General features: G+C 42.3%; 1 protein-coding gene across 2 annotated transcripts in view; it reads left to right on the forward strand.

Moving 5' to 3' along the window:
* Positions 1 to 24767, forward strand: part of LOC123991125 (cadherin-18-like) — a 412196-nt gene that overhangs the window by 344753 nt on the left and 42676 nt on the right. For both annotated transcript variants that reach the window (XM_046292353.1, XM_046292352.1), the window contains 2 exons: positions 3160 to 3413; positions 12778 to 12914. In XM_046292353.1, coding sequence (XP_046148309.1) covers positions 3160 to 3413; positions 12778 to 12914 — 391 coding nt within the window. The remainder of the gene's footprint in view (positions 1 to 3159; positions 3414 to 12777; positions 12915 to 24767) is intronic.

A 24767-nucleotide genomic window follows, 5' to 3' on the forward strand; every position in this document is an offset into this window, starting at 1 on the left:
ATGAATGTACTTTGGTGCGAAAAGTGCAAATCAATCCCAGAACAACAACAAAGGACCTTGTGAAGATGCTGGAGGAAACAGATACAAAGCATCTATATCCACCGTAAAACGAGTCCTAAACAGAACAGGGTGAAAAACCGTTCAACAAGGAAGAAGCCACTGATCCAAAACCGTCATAAAAAAAACATACTACGGTCTGCAACTGCACATGGGGACAAAGATGGTACTTGTTGGAGAAAATGATGAAACAAAAACAGAACTGTTTTGCCATAATGACCATTGTTATGTTTGGAGGGAAAAAGTGGAGGCTTGCAAGCAGAAAACACCCTCCTAACCGTGAAGCACGGGGGTGTAGGACAGAACTGAAAAAGTGTGTGCAAGCAAGGAGGCCTTACAAACCTGACTCATTTAACCTTGAGCATTTCTTAGATATCGTGCAACAGCTGTTGTTTACAAATGTATATAGACCTCCACCCCTTGTCTTACCAGAGGCTACTGTTCTATCCTGCCAGTACAGTGTATAATAAGTATGTTATTCATGTCATCTTTCAGCCACGACTTGGTGAAACATAAGATATTACAGTTTCTAATGTCTTGCTGGTAGGATATACAGTGCCTTGCGAAAGTATTCGGCCCCCTTGAACTTTGTGACCTTTTGCCACATTTCAGGCTTCAAACATAAATATATAAAACTGTATTTTTTTGTGAAGAATCAACAACAAGTGGGACACAATCATGAAGTGGAACGACATTTATTGGATATTTCAAACTTTTATTCAGCCCCCTTAAGCTAATACTTTGTAGCGCCACCTTTTGCTGCGATTACAACTGTAAGTCGCTTGGGGTATGTCTCTATCAGTTTTGCACATCAAGAGACTGACATTTTTTCCCATTCCTCCTTGCAAAACAGCTCGAGCTCAGTGAGGTTGGATGGAGAGCATTTGTGAACAGCAGTTTTCAGTTCTTTCCACGGATTCTCGATTGGATTCAGGTCTGGACTTTGACTTGGCCATTCTAACACCGGGATATGTTTATTTTTGAACCATTCCATTGTATATTTTGCTTTATGTTTTGGATCATTGTCTTGTTGGAAAACAAATCTCCGTCCCAGTCCCAGGTCTTTTGCAGACTCCATCAGGTTTTCTTCCAGAATGGTCCTGTATTTGGCTTCATCCATCTTCCCATCAATTTTAACCATCTTCCCTGTCCCTGCTGAAGAAAAGCAGGCCCAAACCATGATGCTGCCACCACCATGTTTGACAGTGGGGATAGGGTGTTCAGGGTGATGAGCTGTGTTGCTTTTATGCCAAACATAATGTTTTGCAATGTTGCCAAAGTTTAATTTTGGTTTCATCTGACCAGAGCACCTTCTTCCACATGTTTGATGTGTCTCCCAGGTGGCTTGTGGCAAACTTTAAACAACACTTTTTATGGATATCTTTAAGAAATGGCTTTCTTCTTGCCACTCTTCCATAAAGGCCAGATATGTGCAATATACGACTGATTGTTGTCCTATGGACAGAGTCTCCCACCTCAGCTGTAGATCTCTGCAGTTCATCCAGAGTAATCATGGGCCTCTTGACTGCATCTCTGATCAGTCTTCTCCTTGTATGAGCTGAAAGTTTAGAGGAACGGCCAGGTCTTGGTAGATTTGCAGTGGTCTGATACTCCTTCCATTTCAATATTATCGCTTGCCCAGTGCTCCTTGGGATGTTTAAAGCTTGGGAAATCTTTTTGTATCCAAATCCGGCTTTAAACTTCTTCACAACAGTATCTCGGACCTGCCTGGTGTGTTCCTTGTTCTTCATGATGCTCTCTGCGCTTTTAACGGACCTCTGAGACTATCACAGTGCAGGTGCATTTATACAGAGACTTGATTACACACAGGTGGATTGTATTTATCATCATTAGTCATTTAGGTCAATATTGGATCATTCAGAGATCCTAACTGAACTTCTGGAGAGAGTTTGCTGCACTGAAAGTTAAGGGGCTGAATAATTTTGCACGCCCAATTTTTCAGTTTTTGGTTTGTTAAAAAAGTTTGAAATATCCAATAAATGTCGTTCCACTTCATGATTGTGTCCCACTTGTTGTTGATTCTTCACAAAAAAATACAGTTTTATATCTTTATGTTTGAAGCCTGAAATGTGGCAAAAGGTCGCAAAGTTCAAGGGGGCCGAATACTTTCGCAAGGCACTGTATGTATGTATAATTATTTATTGTTTTGTAGAAATTCTCCAGCTACTCCATTTTCATATTACACGTTCCCAAGTGGGGTCGCGAACCCTAGTTTGGGAGCCCCTGGTGCAGAGTTTGTTGTCCTTCTGGCAGGTTCTCCCATCTCAGCAAAGGAACTCCGTATTTTTTGTCACTAGTGATTAGGTTCTTGGTCACCTTTCTGACCAACGTCCTCCTTGCCCTTTTGTTCAGTTTGGTAGGACGGCCAGCTCTATGCAGAGTCTGGGTAGTTCCATACTTTTTCCATTTCCCAATGATGGAGAACACTGTGGTCTTGGAAACTTGGGGTCGCATACCCTAGTTTGGGAACAGCTGTATTAACCCTATCTCTCCCGAGACCCCAGCAAAGATTGGCTTTTCATTGATCTGCATGTCCAGCCCCTGTATTTGGCCTCACACTTAAGTGTTTTTCCATTCCATTTTACAAATGTCAATAAAAATGTTTTGCCAGAGCAAAAACCTGATAAAAATGAATTCATATGAATGCTGTACAGAAATTGTTTGCTCGCTGTGAAATTAATATGCAACTAGTCAGTGACAATTGTGTGGAGTTTGTGACAGCGACCATGTGAGATTATTACAGTATTATTTACAATATGTCATGGGATTTCTAATGATCTTCTTTGTAGAAGAACCCCTTACCTTGCAAAAACACTTCTATAGCTTGTGAGTGTCATAGAGCAAATGTTCCATGTGCGTGTTCGTGAGCATCTCAGCTTTTCATTGATAGAGCTAATAGTTTAAACCTCAAACCATTCGGTCTCACAAACACCGCTCTAGCTCAGCCCCCATGAATCACACATACTAATGGTTGATATCTATTGATACAGAATAAATAGACTAAACCAATGGTATACAAGTGGAGTAAAGTATGTTCCTAATCCTGCATGTTTTCCTGGTGCCTTTTTCCTGGACATACAGCCACTGAACTATGAGAGGAAGAAGACCTACACCCTTCACATTGAAGGAGTGAATACCCACGTGGAACCTCGTTTTTCCTACCTTGGTCCTTTCAAAGACACTGCCACCTTAAAGATCACTGTGGGAGATGTGGACGAGCCTCCTGTATTCTCTATGGATTATTACATCATGGATGTTTATGAAAACGCTCATATTGGTACAGAGGTGGGGGCTGTAACAGCCCGGGATCCAGACAGCAAAAACAGTCCTGTCAGGTAAGAGCTTTGGAGACAATCTATTCTCTGTCTGCATCACCTCATCGCTAAGCCTGGGTAGTACAGTTTCCAGAACTTGGCTAATCATGTGTCCACTCCATGTTTTGTGTTCAAACATGATTCTCCAGTCTGGTCAGGCAAATGTTTTGTTGTTATGAGTATACATTTAACCACTAGACAACACATAATATGCATGTATGCTCACGCGCAAAGATATGGTAATATTAACCTGATTTTAAAAAACATACAACCTTTCAAGTGTCCTAATAGGAATCAGCTTTCTTAGTTTGCACGGCATGGGCTCCAATTACCATGTCTAAAAGCTTAGGGCCATTCAGTCTATACAAACCTTGTATTCATTTTCACATTCCAAGAAATGAAGAGGGAATTGCGTTATAACCTCATATCAGATACAGTATATTATCCATACCCCAATAGATTGTAATCTAATAGTCCATATTACATGATATAAGATCTTGGTTTGGTGAAACACCACACTGTACATATGGGAATTCCTCAACTGTATTAAGCACTGAACCGCGGTCCCTTCACATGTTATTGTGGCCATATCTCTTTCCACCATGTCTGCAAAAGACAGGCTGGGTAGCCAGACCCTTTATGAAGAAAGATGTATCTATAATACATTTTCAAGGAGTGATAGAGATGCTGACGGAGTCTGACATTTTTTAAACAAGATTCTTATTGTGAATCAACAGTTTAAGATATTTGAAAGGGATTTGTGTTAAACAAAAGTAAATCTACATATGAAAGGGTCCTGGTGGGATACCTCCCCCTTGTCTAATTCGTAGAGCTCTCTGTCTCACTGTTCACCACCAGAATGGAAGAGACAATGGGAAAGGTTTGAATAAAATCCATTTGAACTGAGGAAAAGAAAAATTCCACAAAATAATATTCCTTGAGTTAGTGGTTAACGGTTTGCTGTTGGGGACAGATAGCAATCTCTCTGTCTCTCTCTCTCTCTCTCTCTCTCTCTCTCTCTCTCTCTCTCTCTCTCTCACTCTCTGATGCTGCTTTTGCCTCATGTATCATTTATGTTCCCCCAAGATACAAAGAAATAAGGCCAGTAGTTACATTTTTTAAAATAATTTCAGGTCCCTTTGTTATTGACACATTGTAATTGCCGAACAAGGTGGTGAGTCATAATCATCACAGCAACTTCTTCAAGTTCCTCTGACCAAGGTGCTGTCTGATCTGACACCTCCATGATGAGAGTTCTCTAGCAACTCCTTAAGTTACAGAGCGTAATAAACCGTGTCTCACTCATAGTGCACTGTAAATGGTCTTCTGTAATAGTACTAACATATTTTTTAATAAAGCCCTATGTATGACTCAGGGTTAGAGAGTTATCTGATTACAAAAAAAAACTGTAGACACTAAAAAATGAGGGTGCTTTGGGAAGGGTGATGGTTCTATGTGGAATCATAATGACTCAAATTGACCTTTGAGTTCTTTGATGGTTCTTTACAGTTCACCAAAGGGTTCTTTGCTCGTTTAGTCATAATTCAAATGTAGGGGAAGCAGCTCATTAGAATATTTTGGGGCGGCTCTTTTTGTGCAACCGTGAGTGAGTGTCATTCCAGTTCATCTAACGTGTTGTTTTATGCCATTCTATACTATGGCCAGTGAAAGTGTCTTGTAAAAGACTTTGAGTCATTTGAGAACAATTGAGAATGGTTGACTAAATCAATCAATGGTTTTCAAGTCTCTCCTCAGGGAACTGCAGCTGATCCAGAGGAAGCTCACTTGATTATCACCTAACCCAATAATAACACCTATGGAATTTTAAGAATATAATATGTCTTCACGTAATAAAAAAACCTGCATGGTTCTTTGAAAGGATCTACAAATAATCATTCTTTATAGAACCATTCTCCATAAAGGTTATATAAAGAACCATAAACAATTGATCTATATTGCAATGAAAGGGGTTTTACATTTATAAAATATGTTTGCAAAAAAATACATTATGATACCTTTCAGTCTTCTCTATGACATTTAATTCAGCAGTGAAAAAAGCCACAAGTTTACGTTTGTTCCACCACAAGTCAGAGACCAACCACTATGATGACACACCAAATGCTTTTGATTGATCCTTTTTTTCTTCCAATGCCTCTTAAAGACATACTCTGGAATTTTGGTGAATAATAAGCATTTTTTAAACCTCCCTCTTTGGGCTTGATGTGTCAATATGTAGTTCATACATGCATATAATATATAAGCATAATTACTGTTTTACCTCAATTAGACACGAAAATCCTAGTTTGAAAGCAACTGTTTCATGGAAGCTGTTTGGTACCATTTTTCCTACATTATCCCATACGTGCGCCAGCCCCCCTAGCAATTTGAGTTCTTGCCAATGAGCTTCAGCTAGTAAGTAAGATGCACACTTAGAGAGAGAAATGACATGGTGCAAATATGAGGTAGTAGGCAGTTTTCAGGGACCACTTCTGTCTCGTGAGCGCTACTTTCAGAACAACTGGCTAAAAGTATACAGAAGTACTGGAGAATCTCTTTACGGGGAAAGCATTCCGAAAGTAACTGAAAGTAATCCGATTAAGTTACTGAGTTTTGGTAATCCAAAAGTTACATTACTGATTACAATTTTGGACAGTTAACTAGAACCTGTAAAGATTACATTTATAAAGTAACCTGCCCAATTCTGGACTTACTTGACCCCTATAAGGAGTATAGGCCATTAGCGAATGTCCATCTCAGGACACTGACATGTGAATAATTGACAGGCAAACTTTGTTGGAGGATTTCAGTTTACCAGGAGAATGTAACTTTTGCCATCGTAATCAGTTACCTTATAGACTGATGCAAAACCCACCACACCAAGCAATTGATATGATGTGAGGTTGTGTTTAGGCATTTTTGTGCTGTCAAAATTTCACACTTCACAACATTTCACTATTTCGACGTCTTATGGAATCACATGATCATGCAAACGCCCATTCTGTTTTTGATTCCTCCCATGTAATCACAAATGCTTGAACCTTGCTGTTAACATCTCTCTTTCAGTCTTAATTGGTTCATTAAAAGATAAATTACCAACCACACATTCAATGTTCATTTTACACATAATAAAAATCTGACCTGCATATAGGCTAACATATGGATTTGTTTTAAAATGGTCTTAACATGCATTATTTAGCTATTTTATTTTACATCTTAGGACCTCTTTAATTATAAATATACAAATATATATAATTTGATAAAATATTGAATTTTGCCTTTACTACGAAAAATGTATGAAAATGTATACACTCTACTGTAAGTCGCTCTGGATAAGAGCCTCTGCTAAATTAATAAAATGTCAAATATAAAAGTACTTCTGCCGATAGAAATGGATTGAATAACACATTCATAAATGGCAGTATGCGGTTTTGAAGTGTCTGTCCTATATCGAGGAGATATAAGAAAGATCAGGAAATTTTAGTTTTTTGGATACACATTTAACCCCTCTTTGTGATGCAACAAAACTACCTCCATACTTCCATTAATTTGTATGGGTTACCTTCAGATGTGATCAGTGGGGGTTGTAGAGCAAAACAGAGAGCTTAGAGTGGCCATATTAGTTTGTAGGCCAAACCATTCGACGGCTACAGACGTTTTCATCAGAAGACCGATTTCCGGGATGTCTCATGGTCTGACAAACACCACTGTAGTGGTTGAAAAAGTTGCCATTCGTCATATTGAGTAAAAATACCTTAATATAACATGACTCAAGTAAAAAAGTGGAAGGCACCCAGTAAAATAATACTTGAGTAAAAGTATTTCATTTTAAATATACTTATTAAGTATCAAAAGTAAAATTATAAATAATTTCAAATTCCTTATATTAAGCAAACCAGATGGCATGATTTAATTATTATTATTATTATGATTTTTACACTCCAACACTCAGAAATAATTTATAACAAAGCATTTGTGTTTAGTGAGTCTGCCAGATCAGAGTCAGCAGAGATGACCAGGGATTTTCTCTTGATAAGTGGGTGAATTGGACCATTTTCCTGTCCTTCTATGTGTTCAAAATGTAATGACTACTTTTGGGAGACAGGGAGAATATATGGAGTAAAAACTCAAATTAATTGTAGGAATGTAGTGGAGTAAAAATATTGAATAGTACTTTAAAAAATGGAATAGTACTATAAAGTATACTTAACCTTTGTGATGTCTTAAGGATCAAAACAGAGTGCAATGAATACTCTGGGATAAAAAAAAGTGTAGATTCACGCGCAGAGCATAGCAGGTGTTAATTTCGCATTCACAGAAGGCAGGAATTAGAGTCACAGGCAGGTAATGGTCATACACAGGTAGGCAAACAGGCAGGTAAATCAAAACAAGGACTGTAGGCTCTAACTGGTTCACACAAACAAGCTAGAAAAAAGTTTAGTAGTCTAAATGAAGAATACCTCACAAAGGCACAAACAGAATAAACTGAACTAAATAAGGAGCTGATGAGACCAGGTGAGTAACTAACACAGGTGAAAGAAATGAATGAAAATGAAAGACAGGGCTACGTTCAAGAACACAATGAAACAGGGCTATGTACAAGAACACAACGAAACAGAACACAAGGTTGACTAAGAAAATAAAAACAGAACTTTACAGTACCACCAGAACTTACGGGCTAGTGGTTCGGTGGTTCGTGTAATGCCCGGATGTCCTGACACCAAGGACTTGTTACACCATTGCATCAGTTGGGGCTAACAGCTGCTGGTATGTAATTCTTCCCAGCTGATGTCTCAGGAGGAGCCTGGTCTGAGGTTAGGGCTTCTTGTATGGCAGAGTGAACCTCCCACTGTACCAGTCCCATAATGCATGAGAAAGGAAGAATGGGTGTAGGGTCTGAGTTACTGGACAGAAGGTCACACTGGCGGGAGAGAGCACCAGCTTTTACGTTTTTCTTTACAGGGACGTAAGTAACATAAAAATGGAAACGTGTGAAGCAGAGAGCCCAGCCGGCTTGTCTGGAGTTCAACTTCTTGGCCCCTCTGATATATTCCAGATTATGATGATCTGTTAGGATGAGAAAAGGATGTTGTGTGACCTCCAACCAATGGCGCCACTCCTTGAGGGCCAGCTTGATGGCGAGGAGTTCTCTGTTCCCCACATCGTAATTCCTCTGAGCAGAGGATAACTTCCTGGAGAAGAAGGCACAGGGATGTGATTTTGGAAGTGTTCCCACCCGCTAAGAGAGGATGGCTTCTACTCCTACTTCGGAGGCATCCACCTCCAGGGTGGAAGGAAAGGTCGGATCAGGTTGGCGAAGGACAGGAGCTGAGGTGAAGAGGCGGTTCGGAATGAACCGGCGATAGTAGTTGTACAACCCAATGAAATGTCGGAGTTCCTTAACGGTGGTGGGTTTGGTGACTTTGTTCTCGGTGACTTTGTTCTCATCCATGCTGACCCCTCCAGGTGTCCATACGAAACTGAGGAAGTTTACTAAGGTTACATGGGAGGTGTTCTTTTCAGTCTTCACATAAAGGTTATGGTCAAGGAGCCGTTGAAGAACCTTTTGCACATGCTGTATGTGTTCATTCAGGGAGTGTGAGTAAATCAGGATGTCATCAATGTAGACGATGAGAAAGCAGTTGATTATATCCTGGAAAACCTTGTTTGTGAAGGATTGGAAGATGGCGGGGGTGTTAGTGAGGCCATAGGGCATGACCAGGTATTCGTAGTGCCCTTGTGTGGTGATAAAGGCCATCTTCCATTTGTCGCCTTTACGGATAAGGTTATATGCACTTCTCAGGTCGAGTTTTGTATAGATGTTGGGGCGGCCCACTTGTTCAAGGGTCACTGGGATCAGAAGAAGAGGGAAATGGTTCTTTACCGTGATGTCATTCAGGGAACGGTAATCAATACATGGACGGAGACCACTGTCTTGTTTACCAACGAAGAAGAAGCTGGGGAAGAAGAAGGACAAATTAAAGCGTTTTAGTGATTCATCAATGTAATTCATGTTGCCTCATTTTCCGGGATAGATAGGGGGTAAACACGGCCCTCCAGGGCGTAAGTCAATAGCACAGTCCCCTGGGCGATGTGGTGGCAGAGTGGGGGCCTTAATTTTGCTGAAGACATTGCTGTACTGGTCGTTTTCAGATGGTATGGTGGGTGGCACTGCAAAGGCAGAGTCCTCAATGGTGGTGACTCTGCAGGGTAGGCTGAGACAACTGGTGACGCAGGTAGAAGACCAGGACAGTAGTTCACCTTGTCTCCACGAGATGGCAGGGTCGTGACGACAAAACCTTGGGTGTCTGAGGATGAGTGGCTGTTTAGGGGAGGAGAGTTCCATGAGATGAAGAGTTTCGGTGTGGAAGACTCCAATCTGGAGGGTGACACTCTTTATTAGGTGCGTAATGAAGCCCGTGCCCAGTGGCTGCCCGTTCAGGGTGTTAATCCTTAAGGGAGAAAGAGGGGTGACAGATGTTAGATCATTGTCAAGCTCTTGTACTAGCTGGTGATCGATAAAATTACCTGCTGCACCCGAATCTATCAAGCCCTCTACTTCACAGTTATCGATACTGGGATGACGAATTGCTTCTGGGAGATATTTAGAAATAAGGACACACCTACCTGCATGGGACCCTTCTCATCTCTCCGTGGGGGGCAAACAGGGCAATGGCTGAGTAGATGATCTTTCCCTCCACAGTATAGGCAGAGCCCTTCTTGGACCCGCTTTTGACATTCAATACACGGGAGAGGAGCATGGCCCAACTGCATGGGCTCTGGAAGAGTTGGACGGGATGGCAGAATCATGGAAAGAGAAGGTTTCGGGTTCTTGGGTGGTAGAGTTCTTCGGCGGTCGGCAACGATGGAGATGGACATATGAACGTATTGATTTAAATCCTGAAGGTCACTTCTACAGGCCAGCTCTGCCTGAAGTTCCCTGTTGAGCCCTCTTCGGTAGATGGTAAGTAAAGCAGCCTTACTACATCCACTCCCTCCAGCCATGGTGCGGAACTCGAGGGCGTACTCAGCCGCTGAATTGCATCCTTGTTGAAGTTCTATGAGGATGTGTCCTATAGGATGACAGGAAAGAGAGTGATCGAATACCTCTTTGAAGAGGGTGTGGAAATTGGTCTTGGATCCGAGTTCTGTGCTGTTGGCAGTGGCCCAATCCAGGGCTTTGCCTGTAAATACATTGAGCACAACCCCACTAACTTCGGTGGCGAAGTGAAGCTTGAAAAAGGCTTAGTAGTCAAAAGGAACAATACCTCACAAAGGCACAAACAAAATGAACTGAACTAAATAAGGAACTGTTGTGACCAGATGAGTAACTAACACAGGTGAAATCAAGAACACAATGAAACAGACCACAAGGTTGACTAAGAAAACCCCTACATGATCATTTTTCAACTTGAAATTTGAGTGACCACAACATTAGAAAAAGTGAAACATCGCCTTTGTTCATATTTCCATAAAAGCTGTAACCCACCAGGGTACAAAGATTGTCTTAGGGTCATTTTTGACCCGGCATTTATAAAATAATTTATACACCACTAAAACCACAAAGACACACACACACACATACAATGAGAATTTGAGATTGTGTGCTACTGATTGAACTCAGCCAGCAGCTCCTGAAGAGGAGGATCACCATGGTTGGCACAGTTAGAAAGAACAAGCCTGAGCTCCCTGCACTCCTTGCAAAAAGGGGGAGAGAGGCCTTCTCATCAAAGTTTGCCTTCACCCCCACTACCACTCTAGTTTCTTACCTCCCAAAGAGGAACAAGAATGTGGCCCTCCTGAGCACACCACACAAAATGGCTGAGATCAGTGATCATAAGGACAGAAAGCCAGCTGTCATCCTGGACGACAACCACAACAAAGGAGGCGTGGACAACCTGGACAAGGTGACTGGAACTTACAGCTGCAGGAGGAGGACTGCCCGCTGGTCCCTGGTCATCTTCCATAACATCATTAATGTGTCCTCATACAATGCTTTCGTGGAACAAGATCAACCCTAACTGGATGCCTGATAACCTGAACAAGAGGAGGGTGTTCCTGGAGCAGCTGGGAAAGGCACTTGCAACCCCACACATTCAAATAAGGGAGCACCTCCCCTGCACAGTGGCCTCTGCAGCACTTGTGAAAGCTGTTGAATCTTGTCCTGATCCACCTGAGGATGCAGTTTGGGAAGGCAAGAGGAGGATTTGCCAATTTTTCCCCCAAAGAAGGACTGTAAAACAAATACTATGTCATGCACGTGATAAATGCATCTGCAAGTCCATGAACACACACGTTCATACTGTCCTACATGTTTGCTAATTAAATTTGATTGATTTATGTTCTTCACATTTTTGTTTGTATCTATTATCTTATTTTATTCTTATTTATTGTTGTTGTTTATACACCTTGTGGGTGGTGGAAATGGTTAAAAAATAGGAGAAGACTAGTATTTTGTAGTTGAATTCCTCATTGTACAGAATATATCACTATGTTGCCAAAAACGTTCAAGACTGTTATTGCTTCCTTTCAATAAAATGCATTCAAAACTACTTTCTTCATATTTCTGCAACTTTTAGGCTATACAAGAGCGATCTCTTGCTAAAACATGTTTACACCTATGCAGTATCTTTAGCAATAATAATAATAAACCTCTACTTTAGTAAATAAAACAATTATGACAGGTGTGTTGTAATAAAAACAGGTGGTGTCCACTGATTAAATGCAGTCTTTCTGCATTGTAAAGAGGGAAAACACAGATATTCACAAGGTTTGTGATGAAGGTTGTTTCTTCATGCAAAATAGATTTGGGGTTTAAAATTCAATTAAGCTGCTTTATTTTAGGGGTTAATTGAAGGAGGGTAATTGTTTACCCTTAGGACATGGGGAGTATACAGAATGTTAAGACTACACAAGGGTTAAGTACTTTACATCACTGCACTGCTGTAGCTCGGCCATCTTCAACCGCAGATGCGTAAGGCGGACATAGGCAGATTGAGACATAGCCCATGCAAAAAAAACTGAAATCTGTAGCTTAAACTGACATATTTTGATGGGATGTTTTTTATTATGATACTTAGATTGATGCAGTCCTATGGGTCCTGATTTTATAGTGAGCCCTAGTCCTATGGGCCATTGTCAAAAGTAGCACCCTAAATAGGAAATAGGGTGCAATTTGGGATGCACAACCACTATACTGTAAACTGTGGACCGTAGACTCCATAGCACACAGGGATACATTTGACATCAACCCTTCAAGGGTAATTTGTTTTTGCATTGTGATGCATTTCCCATTTCCACAGGTCTGCATGACATTTTTATTAGACTGTACAGAAACGGTATTAATGCGTTTTTAAACTATCCTCTACCTCCTCCTTTCTCAAAATAGGTATTTCATCAACCTCAGTGAACATGGAGATAAGTATTTTAACATAGACATGGACAGCGGAGTTATAAAGACTACCCAGAGTCTGGACCGGGAAGACATGCCGTGGCACAACATTACTGTGATGGCCTCGGAGGTTGGTAGGTACCCAGGGTTTCCATTCCTACTGCAGCAGGGTGTGTGTCTGTATGTGTGTCTGTGTGTGTCTAAAGGGTAGGAGAAGCATCAAACTTAAAATCTCAAATCTACCGTATAGAGGTTTGGGAGGTGAGGTTTGAAGGGTCAATCAATTCATATTTTCTTGTTCTGACCTCATCACTGCTATTAATCCTTCCTTTAGCCTTTACACAAACATCATGATGTACTAATGGTATTGAGGTATATGCCTAGATGGTTGCATTAGATTTAGAGAATCGGTGTGTATGTCACTGTTGAATTTGAAATTAGGGGTTTAGTTGTGGTTGTAAGGAGGTGACTTGAGTGATAAATGACTTATGAAGTTGTTGACATCCCTGCTGTGGGGCTGAGTCACAGTGTGGGACTGACTCACAGTGTGTGACCCAAATGACACACTATTCCATAGAGCTATGGTCAAAAGTAGTGCACTAAATAAGGAATAGGCTGCCATGTGGGACGTTACCATATGATTAATTAATGATGTGTTTTATAACCTATTATAAAGCATTTTAATTATGGTTGTTTAATGTGTCATTTATGTTACCGTTTCCAAAATGCTGTTCTTTTATGAAAAGCACAACTATAGAGATGTTGTTTTGGAAAAACTTTAACAGTCTATTCATAGCACATTTTATGAAAAAAAAATACAATTCCCATACCATTTTGACTTTTAAAAGTATATTATTATGCATGGGTCATGAAGAGATGCAAGATTTCTCCTCAAGTGTTGAAAAAAATGACTTTAAACAGCTTTCAATTTGTTTATATCCCATCCACAGAGCTAAGCACTTCAGGCTCACTGCTGGTAAAGCAGATGATTGACAAAGGCAATGTACTGTACTCCGTCTCAGATTGAACAATTATTATTTAAGTTATTGGTCAATTAGAAGGAATAGGGAAAAGCTTGCTCATAATTAAAATATTGATGCTTTATTTGTCAAATTATAATTAAAATCATGACATTTTGGCCATCAATGCCCTTCACTATTCTCATAAACATAGTTAGTTCCACTTGCATTGTACTGCATGCACTGAAACATTAAAAAACCACAAAACAAAAACAACATTCTAGCTAGCTAACTAGACAGTCATTCGTGCTGACAGAATGAAACTGATGTGTTTCAAATTATCCCACAGAACATGACATTGCTAACCAGGCCTTAATTGTCATACACAATTTGCAAGTTTATCAGGAAGTTTAATGAGTTACACTCACCGGACAACCCTGGTGGGTATTTTAGCTAGCTTGGTTTCCATTTTCCAACAGATATTTCTTCTCCTGGCTGCTTGTCAATGGTTACTGTTCTTGGAACTCATGTGTTCACCAGAACTGGCTTCTGGCAAACTGTTGCTGGAAATAAGTATTGTTGCCACAAGTTTGACATAGATTCAAATAGAATCTTGAGAAAACATTTTGCCAGATAAAAACCTCTGGCACTCTGTTTGCCTCTAGTGGCAATAACTATTTTTTTGTCAATGTTTTGCTGCAAATTCACCAATAGTGGCAAACATTTTCAATCTTCTGGCAACATTTTGTGGCACACTATATAGTTTACAGTAAATTTGACAAACTTGCAGGAAGTTTGCCGCAACTGTGTATACTTGAGATTGAAATAAGTGTGCCTCATACAAACCCACATGATATACATGTCAAGATGTCACTATGTCAACATCTTTATGATACAAGTATGTGGAATAATGATATAAAGTATTCTATCTAACAGCATAGCATTTAACTGCAATATTTCAGCATCACAAAGACTCCTACATAACATTGCAAAGGGGTGATGACGCACTTATGATGATATCTACAGGTAACTGCCAAAATAAAGCATCTTAGGGCATTGGGCCACCACGAGCCAGAACAGCTTCAATGCGCCTTGGCATAGGTTCTACACGTATCTGGAACACTACTGGAGGGATGCGATACCATTCTTCCATGAGAAATTAAATCTTTTGATATTTTGTTGATGGTGGTGGAAAACTCTGTCAGGCACCGTTCAAGAATATCCCATAAGTGTTCAATTGGGTTGAGAACTGGTGACTGAGATGGCCATGGCATATGGTTTACATAGTTTTCATGCTCATCAAACAATTCAGTCACCACTTTTCTTCTTCTTCTTCTTCTTTATTATCGTGGTCCGCATAAAAATGTTATAAACTCAGCAAAAAAAGAAACGTTCCTCTTTCAAGGCCCTGTCTTTCAATGATAAATCGTAAAAATCCAAATAACTTCACAGATCTTAATTGAAAAGTGTTTAAACACTGTTTCCCATGCTTGTTCAATGAACCATAAACAATTCATGAACATGCACCTGTGAAACGGTCGTTAAGACACTAACAGCCTATGGTAGGCAATTAAGGTCACAGTTATGAAAACGTAGGACACTAAAGAGGCCTTTCTACTGACTCCGAAAATCACCAAATGAAAAATGCCCAGGGTCCCTGCTCATCTGTGTGAACGTGCCTTAGGCATTCTGCAAGGAGGCATGAGGACTGCAGATGTGGCCAGGGCAATAAATTGCAATGTCCGTACTGTGAGACAGCTAAGACAGCTCTACAGGGAGACAGGACGGACAGCTGATCATCCATGCAGTGGCAGACCACGTGTAAAACACCTGCACAGGATCGGTACATCCGAACATCACACCTGCGGGACAGGTACAGGATGGCAACAACAACTGTCCGAGTTACACCAGGAACGCACAATCCCTCCATCAGTGCTCAGCCTGTCTGCAATTGGCTGAGAGGCTGGACTGAGGGCTTGTAGGCCTGTTGTAAGGCAGGTCCTCACCAGACATCACCGGCAACAACGTTACCTATGGGCACAAACCTACCGTCGTTGGACCAGTCAGGATTGGCAAAGTGTCCTTCACTGACGAGTCGCGGTTTTGTCTCACCAGGGGTGATGGTTGGATTCACGTTAATTGTCAAAGGAATGATCGTTACACCGAGGCCTGTACTCTGGAGCGGGATCGATTTGGAGGTGAAGGGTTCGTCATGGTCTGGGGCAGTGTGTGTCAGCATGATCGGACTGAGATTGTTGTCATTGCAGGCAATCTCAATACTGTGCGTTACAGGGAAGACATCCTCCTCCCTCATGTGGTATCCTTCCTGCAGGTTCATCCTGACATGACCCTCCAGCATGACAATGCCACCAGCCATACTGCTCGTTCTGTGCGTGATTTCCTGCAAGACAGGAATGTCAGTGTTCTGCCATGGCCAGCGAAGAGCCCGGATCTCAATCCCATTGGGCACGTCTGGGGCCTGTTGGATAAGAGGGTGAAGGCTAGGGCCATTCCCCCCAGAAATGTCCGGGAACTTGCAGGTGTCTTGGTGGAAGAGTGGGGTAACATATCACAGCAAGAACTGGCAAATCTGGTGCAGTCCATGGGGAGGAGATGCACTGCAGTACTTAATACAGCTGGTGGCCTCACCAGATAGTGAATGTTACTTTTGATTTTGATCCCACTTTGTTCAGGGCCACATTATTCCATTTATGTTCATCACATGACTGTGGAACTTGTTCAGTTTATGTCTCAGTTGATGAATCTTGTTATGTTCATACAAATATTTACACGTTAAATTTGCTGAAAATAAACACAGGTGATGAACATAAGTTTAGGTGAATAACGCAACGTACTGTATTGGCAGTCTATCAGCCTACTATTCTGTAGTATTCATTACACTTTGTGAAACAAATTGCCCTACCAACTAACTCCACACCCATTAAAAACAGAACACCAAATAACATTAGAATTTTGATTTGATTTGACATCCTTACTTGACTTTATCTGGTTAAAACTCTGCATCAAAACTCAGTAGTACATACAGTGTCTTCTCTGTTTCACCACACTCTCCTCTGTGCCTGCGTTGCACCAAACAGAGGACGTCACAGACACCAGGAATCTTCAACTTCGGTTGACCCCCCTCCTCAACATTTAACACCTCTCCAGTTATCATTCCTTTCAACTGCGCCCTGCTATGGAGAGGAAAGCAAGTCACAGTTCTTGTCCCCAGTCACGTGGTGTGGAGCACACACTCCGTCTGGAAGGCAGAAATGCAAAAAATCTACCTGATTACACTTTGAGTCCCTTTCATCGACCAAACATTCCCGGACCTCTTTTCCACTCAACCTGACACCACATATGGATCAGCCAGAAGGCAAGGATCCATTCTCTCCAAATATGTCACTCCGACAGGGCAAAAAAACCTATTCATCACCATCAGGATGAGATTGAAACTTTACCAACGCAGTTAATTCATCCTCACTCTCTTCATGATCAATATTCTTCTGCAGCAACCCATATGTACTCTTATTATATTCCACTCTCTTCATTTTTTTCTGTCCGCCTTCTTTACCTGCCTCAATGGGTTTAAACACCGATTCAACCACAAAAACCAGAGTTTTTCCAATGCCTTGCAAAGAAGGGCACTTATCGGTAGAAGAAAAGCATACATTTAAAATCCTTTTGAGCATGGTGAAGTTATTTATTACACTTTGGATGGTGCATCAATGCATCCAGTCACTATAGAAATACAGGTGTCCTTCCTGACTCAGTTGCTGAATAGGAAGGAAACCTCTCAGGGATTTCACCAAGAGGGTAATTGAGACTATAAAACAGTTACAAAGTTTAATGGCTGTGATACAAGAAAACTGAGAATGGATCAACAACATTGTAGCTACTCCACAATACTACACAATACTAATTGACAGAGTGAAAAGAAGGAAGCCTGTGCAAAATAAACTATTCCAAAACATGGCACTGTTATTGTAGCAACAAAGCACTAAAGTAATGCTGCAAAAAATGTGGCGAAGCAATTTGCTTTTTTTGTCCTGAATACAAAGTGTTATGTTTGGGGCAAATGCAATACAACACATTACCAAGTAGCACTGTCTATATTTTCAAGCATAGTGGTGTTATGGGTATGCTTTGTCATGTTTGTCATTTATTATCATGTCTTGTCCCTGTGCTCCCCATTCTGTTCGTTTCCCTCTGCTGGTCTTATTGGGTTCTTTCCCTCTTTCTATCCCTCTCTCTCCCCTTCCCCCTCTCACTCTCTCGCTCTCTCTTCTCTCTATCGTTCCGTTCCTGCTCCCAGCTGTTCCTATTCCCCTAATCATCATTTAGTCTTCCCACACCTGTTCCCGATCCTTTCCCCTGATTAGAGTCCCTATTTATTCCTTTGTGTTCCGTTCCTGTCCCGTCGGTTCCTTGTTTAGTATTCACCGTGCTGTGATTGTGTTTCGCCCTGTCCTGTCGTGTTTTTGCCTTCATCAGATGCTGCGTGTGAGCAGGTGTCTCTGTCAACTACGGCCAGCGCCTACCCGGGCTTACCTGCAGTCTGTGGCCGCTTCTCCAGTTATTCCCTCTACAGACTAGAGGATTTCTGTTATTCCCTGTTTGGACTTAAATAAACTCTGTTTCTGTTAAGTCGCTTTTGGGTCCTCTATCACCAGCATGACAGAAGGAACCGACCAAGGAATGGACCCAGCGACTTCAGACGCTACACTGCCGTCAAGATCCAAGGAGCCATGCTCGGCAGACACGAGCAGGAATTGTCTGCTGCTCGCCATGCCGTGGAGAACCTGCCGCTCAGGTTTCCGACCTCTCTGGACAGTTCCAGAGTCTACGTCTCGTGCCACCTGTTACTTCCTGGCCTGCCGAGCCTCCAGAACCTAGGGTTAATAACCCACCTTGCTACTCCGGGCAGCCCACTGAGTGCCGCTCCTTTCTCACGCAGTGTGAGATTGTGTTCTCTCTCCAACCCAACACATACTCTAGAGAGAGAGCTCGGGTTGCTTACGTCATTTCACTCCTTACTGGCCGGGCTCGAGAATGGGGCACAGCTATCTGGGAGGCAAGGGCTGATTGCTCTAACAAGTTCCAGAACTTTAAAGAGGAGATGATTCGGGTTTTTGACCGTTCAGTTTTTGGTAGGAGGCTTCTAGGGCCCTGGCTTCCTTATGCCAAGGTGAACGGTCCATAACGGATTATTCTATTGAGTTTCGCACTCTTGCTGCCTCTAGTGAGTGGAACGAGCCGGCGCTGCTCGCCGTTTTCTGGAGGGACTCCACGCAGTGGTTAAGGATGAGATTCTCTCCCGGGAGGTTCCTTCAGATGTGGACTCTTTGATTGCTCTCGCCATCCGCATAGAACGACGGGTAGATCTTCGTCACCGGGCTCGTGGAAGAGAGCTCGCATCAACGGTGTTTCCCTGCTCCGCATCGCAACCATCTCCCTCCTCTGGCTTTGAGACTGAGCCCATGCAGCTGGGAGGGATTCGCATCTCGACTAAGGAGAGGGAACGGAGGATCACCAACCGCCTGTGCCTCTATGAATGCTGGACATTTTGTTAATTCATGTCCAGTAAGAGGCCAGAGCCCATCAGTAAGCGGAGGGCTACTGGTGAGCGCTACTACTCGGGTCTCTTCATCTAGATCTTGTACTAATGTCGGTCCATCTACGCTGGACCGGTTCGGGTGCTACATGCAGTGCCTTGATTGACTCTGGGGCTGAGGGTTGTTTCATGGACGAAGCATGGGTTCGGAAACATAACATTCCTTTCAGACCGTTAGACAAGCCTACGCCCATGTTTGCCTTAGATGGTAGTCATCTTCCCAGTATCAAATTTGAGACACTACCTTTAACTCTCACAGTATCTGGTAACCACAGTGAGACTATTTCTTTTTTGATTTTCCGTTCACCGTTTACACCTGTTGTTTTGGGTCATCCCTGGCTAGTATGTCATAATCCTTCTATTAATTGGTCTAGTAATTCTATCCTATCCTGGAACGTTTCTTGTCATGTGAAGTGTTTAATGTCTGCCATCCTCCCGTTTCTTCTGTCCCTACTTCTCAGGAGGAACCTGGCGATTTGACAGGAGTGCCGGAGGAATATCATGATCTGCGCACGGTCTTCAGTCGGTCCCGAGCCAACTCCCTTCCTCCTCACCGGTCGTATGATTGTAGTATTGATCTCCTTCCGGGGACCACTTCCTCGAGGTAGACTATACTCTCTGTCGGCTCCCGAACGTAAGGCTCTCGAGGATTATTTGTCTGTGTCTCTTGACGCCGGTACCATAGTGCCTTCTTCTTCTCCGGCCGGGGCGGGGTTCTTTTGTTAAGAAGAAGGACGGTACTCTGCGCCCCTGCGTGGATTATCGAGGGCTGAATGACATAACGGTTAAGAATCGTTATCCGCTTCCCCTTATGTCATCAGCCTTCGAGATTCTGCAAGCCAGGTGCTTTACTAAGTTGGACCTTCGTAACGCTTACCATCTCGTGCGCATCAGAGAGGGGGACGAGTGGAAAACGGCGTTTAACACTCCGTTAGGGCATTTTGAGTACCGGGTTCTGCCGTTCGGTCTCGCCAATGCGCCAGCTGTTTTTCAGGCATTAGTTAATGATGTTCTGAGAGACATGCTGAACATCTTTGTTTTTGTCTATCTTGACGATATCCTGATTTTTTCTCCGTCACTCGAGATTCATGTTCAGCACGTTCGACGTGTTCTACAGCGCCTTTTAGAGAATTGTCTCTACGTAAAGGCTGAGAAGTGCTCTTTTCATGTCTCCTCCGTTACTTTTCTCGGTTCCGTTATTTCCGCTGAAGGCATTCAGATGGATTCCGCTAAGGTCCAAGCTGTCAGTGATTGGCCCGTTCCAAGGTCACGTGTCGAGTTGCAGCGCTTTTTAGGTTTCGCTAATTTCTATCGGCGTTTCATTCGTAGGTCAAGTTGCTGCTCCTCTCACAGCTCTTACTTCTGTCAAGATGTGTTTCAATTCCGCCCAGGGAGCTTTTGATCTTCTAAAAGAACGTTTTACGTCCGCTCCTATCCTCGTTACTCCTGACGTCACTAGACAATTCATTGTCGAGGTTGACGCTTCAGAGGTAGGCGTGGGAGCCATTCTATCCCAGCGCTTCCAGTCTGACGATAAGGTTCATCCTTGCGCTTATTTTTCTCATCGCCTGTCGCCATCTGAGCGCAACTATGATGTGGGTAACCGTGAACTGCTCGCCATCCGCTTAGCCCTAGGCGAATGGCGACAGTGGTTGGAGGCGACTGTTCTTTGTCGTTTGGACAGACCATAAGAACCTTGAGTACATCCGTTCTGCCAAACGACTTAATGCCCGTCAAGCTCGTTGGGCGTTGTTTTTCGCAGTTTGTGATTTCTTACCGTCCGGGTAGCAAGAACACCAAGCCTGATGCCTTATCCCGTCTGTTTAGTTCTTCTGTGGCTTCTACTGATCCCGAGGGGATTCTTCCTTATGGGCGTGTTGTCGGGTTAACAGTCTGGGGAATTGAAAGACAGGTTAAGCAAAGTAACCTCCTTTTCGTTCCTGTTTCCACTGTCTGGCTGTTCTTCAGTGGGCTCACTCTGCCAAGTTAGCTGGTCATCCCGGTGTTCGAGGCACTCTTGCGTCTATTCGCCAGCGCTTTTGGTGGCCGACTCAGGAGCGTGACACGCGCCGCTTCGTGGCTGCTTGTTCGGACTGCGCGCAGACTAAGTCGGGTAACTCTCCTCCTGCCGGTCGTCTCAGACCGCTCCCATTCCTTCTCGACCATGGTCTCACATCGCCTTAGGCTTCACTACCGGTCTGCCTTTGTCTGCGGGGAAGACTGTGAGAGCCGCCAATAAACGCAGGATTAAGAGTCCAAGGTATTGTTGCGGCCAGAGAGTGTGGCTTTCCACTAACCTTCCTCTTACGACAGCTTCTCGTAAGTTGACTCCGCGGTTCATTGGTCCGTTCCGTGTCTCCCAGGTCGTCAATCCTGTCGCTGTGCGACTGCTTCTTCCGCGACATCTTCGTCGCGTCCATCCTGTCTTCCATGTCTCCTGTGTTAAGCCCTTTCTTCGCACCCCGTTCGTCTTCCCTCCCCCTCCCGTCCTTGTCGAGAGCGCACCTATTTACAAGGTACATAAGATCATGGACATGCGTTCTCGGGGACGGGGTCACCAATACTTAGTGGATTGGGAGGGTTACGGTCCTGAGGAGAGGAGTTGGGTCCGTCTCGGGACGTGCTGGACCGTTCACTCATCGATGATTTCCTCCGTTGCCGCCAGGATTCCTCCTCGAGTGCGCCAGGAGGCGCTCGGTGAGTGGGGGGTACTGTCATGTTTGTCATTTATTATCATGTCTTGTCCCTGTGCTCCCCATTCTGTTCGTTTCCTCTGCTGGTCTTATTGGGTTCTTTCCTCTTTCTATCCCTCTCTCTCCCCTCCCCTCTCACTCTCTCGCTCTCTTCTCTCTATCGTTCCGTTCCTGCTCCCAGCTGTTCCTATTCCCCTAATCATCATTTAGTCTTCCCACACCTGTTCCCGATCCTTTCCCTGATTAGAGTCCCTATTTATTCCTTTGTGTTCCGTTCCTGTCCCGTCGGTTCCTTGTTTAGTATTCACCGTGCTGTGATTGTGTTTCGCCCTGTCCTGTCGTGTTTTTTGCCTTCATCAGATGCTGCGTGTGAGCAGGTGTCTCTGTCAACTACGGCCAGCGCTACCCAAGCGACCTGCAGTCTGTGGCCGCTTCTCCAGTTATTCCCCTCTACAGACTAGAGGATTTCTGTTATTCCCTGTTTGGACTTAAATAAACTCTGTTTCTGTTAAGTCGCTTTTGGGTCCTCTATCACCAGCATGACATGCTTCTAATCGTTAAAGACTGGGGAGTTTTTCAGGATAAAAAATAATTAACGTAATGGAGCTAAGCATAGGCAAAATCCTAGAGGAAACCCTAGGGAGATAAATTCACCTTTCAGCAGGACAATAACCTAAAACACAAGGCCAAATTTAAACTGGGGTTGCTTACCAACAAGACAATGAATGTTCCTGAATGGGAAAATTACAGATTTGACTTTAAATATGCTTGAGAATCTATGGCAAGATCTGAAAATGGTTGACTAGCAATGACCAACAACCAATTTGACAGAGCTTGAAGAATTTTGAAAAGACTAATGGGTAAATGTTGCACAATCCAGGTGAGTAAAGCTCTTATAGACTTATCCAGAATGACTCAAAGCTGTAATCACTGCCAAAGGTGCTGCTACAAAGTATTGATTCAGGGTTGTAAATACTTTCTCAATACATTTCTAAAAACATGTTTTCACTTTGTCAGTATGGGGTATCGTGTGTAGGTGGTTGAGAATCTACAGTATGTAAGCCACTTTGTACATTGACTATAAGACAACAACATTTGGAATAAGTCGAGGGCTATTAATACGTTCTGAAGGCACTGGAAGTTATTATGAACTTCACAGGTTAGTAAAAGTGCCAGGTGACGCACTTGATGCCCCTTTCCAATAAATATCAAGGGACTTGAACTCAGTAGAGTTCAATTTGATTTTAACATTTTATGTGCACTACCTCATCACCAACATCTCATTATTATCCTATTAAGTCAACATGATGGAAGCACATCTATAGTGGGAAAATGTGCATATTGTTTTTTGCACATTTTTGAATATTCACTTGAAAATCTGTCGCCAATTGGATAGAAACCTAGCTAATGACCTCAATTTGCACATGCCAAATCTAACCAATAACTAACTAAAAAGATATTCTCACACCCACATCTATATGCTTCAAGTTTAGGTAATTTCTTTCTTTCTATTGCTAGGACATTGTGGAACTTATACAATAAATGTGCACATCATATACAGTATAGACTGATATTATGATTTATAAATGTAAAACCGTTTGGTAAGAAAATGCAAAAAAAAGTCATACATACAATAAATCAAATATTTGCACATTTATAGCATTGGTTTAAATTGGACAGTCAGACATTTGTGTCCTTAGCTATATTTCCTATTAAATAATCAATTATCAAATTAGTCAATGTTCCACTGTTCTTTGTATTCTTAATATTATGTTGTAAATTCATTAAATCAATTCGGGCCCCGACGACTTCAGAAATTCCTATCAGGCTAATTTGTAATCACAATTAGGCAATCCCTCACCAACTGACGCTGAGGCTGCATACAAATGTGTCTTTATCTCTTTGCCTCTCTTTAGTATGTACAATGGGCATGTTTAAACTTTTCCCATCAAAATTGTCAATAATACGTTTCTATATCAAGACTGATTTCTTTAAAATGGACCTTTTTTCCCAGACACAGATTGAGCCTAGTCCTGAATTTAAAAGCATAGAGCAGGTAAGAGTTTGACCAATGCAATGGAAAGGCCACACACATCCCCCCATGCAGGGTACATACAGAAGCTCCTAATTGCCACCCACCAAAATTAGCCTTCATTTAGGCTATTGTTTATATATAGTACCAGTTAAGTTTGGACACACCTACTTTTACTTTATTTGTACTATTTTCTATATTGTATAATAATAGAAAAGACATGAAACCTATGAAATAACACATATGAATCATGTAGTAACCAAAAAAGTGTTAAACAAATCAAAATATATTTTATATTTGAGATTCTTCAAAGCAGCCACCCTTTGCCTTGATGACAGCTTTGCACATGCTTGGCATTCTCTCAACCAGCTTCATGAGGTAGTCACCTGGAATGTATTTCAATTAAAAAGGTGTGCCTTGTTAAAAGTTCATTTGTGATATTTCTTAATTTCCTTAATTCTTAATTGGCATTTGAGCCAATCAGTTGTGTTGTGACAAGATAAGGGTGTTATACAGAAGACAGCCCTATTTGGTAAAAGAGTCCATATTATGGCAAGAACAGCTCAAATAAGCAAATAGAAAAGACAGTCCATTACTTTATTTCACCGGCTTGAACAACAATTCATGTCGCCTATATGATGAAATATTACATTTGACCTTTACTACTATCGCCCATAGAAATGCATTGA

Source organism: Oncorhynchus gorbuscha, linkage group LG12 (assembly GCF_021184085.1).
Source record: "Oncorhynchus gorbuscha isolate QuinsamMale2020 ecotype Even-year linkage group LG12, OgorEven_v1.0, whole genome shotgun sequence".
In the NCBI taxonomy this organism is placed as follows: domain Eukaryota; kingdom Metazoa; phylum Chordata; class Actinopteri; order Salmoniformes; family Salmonidae; genus Oncorhynchus; species Oncorhynchus gorbuscha.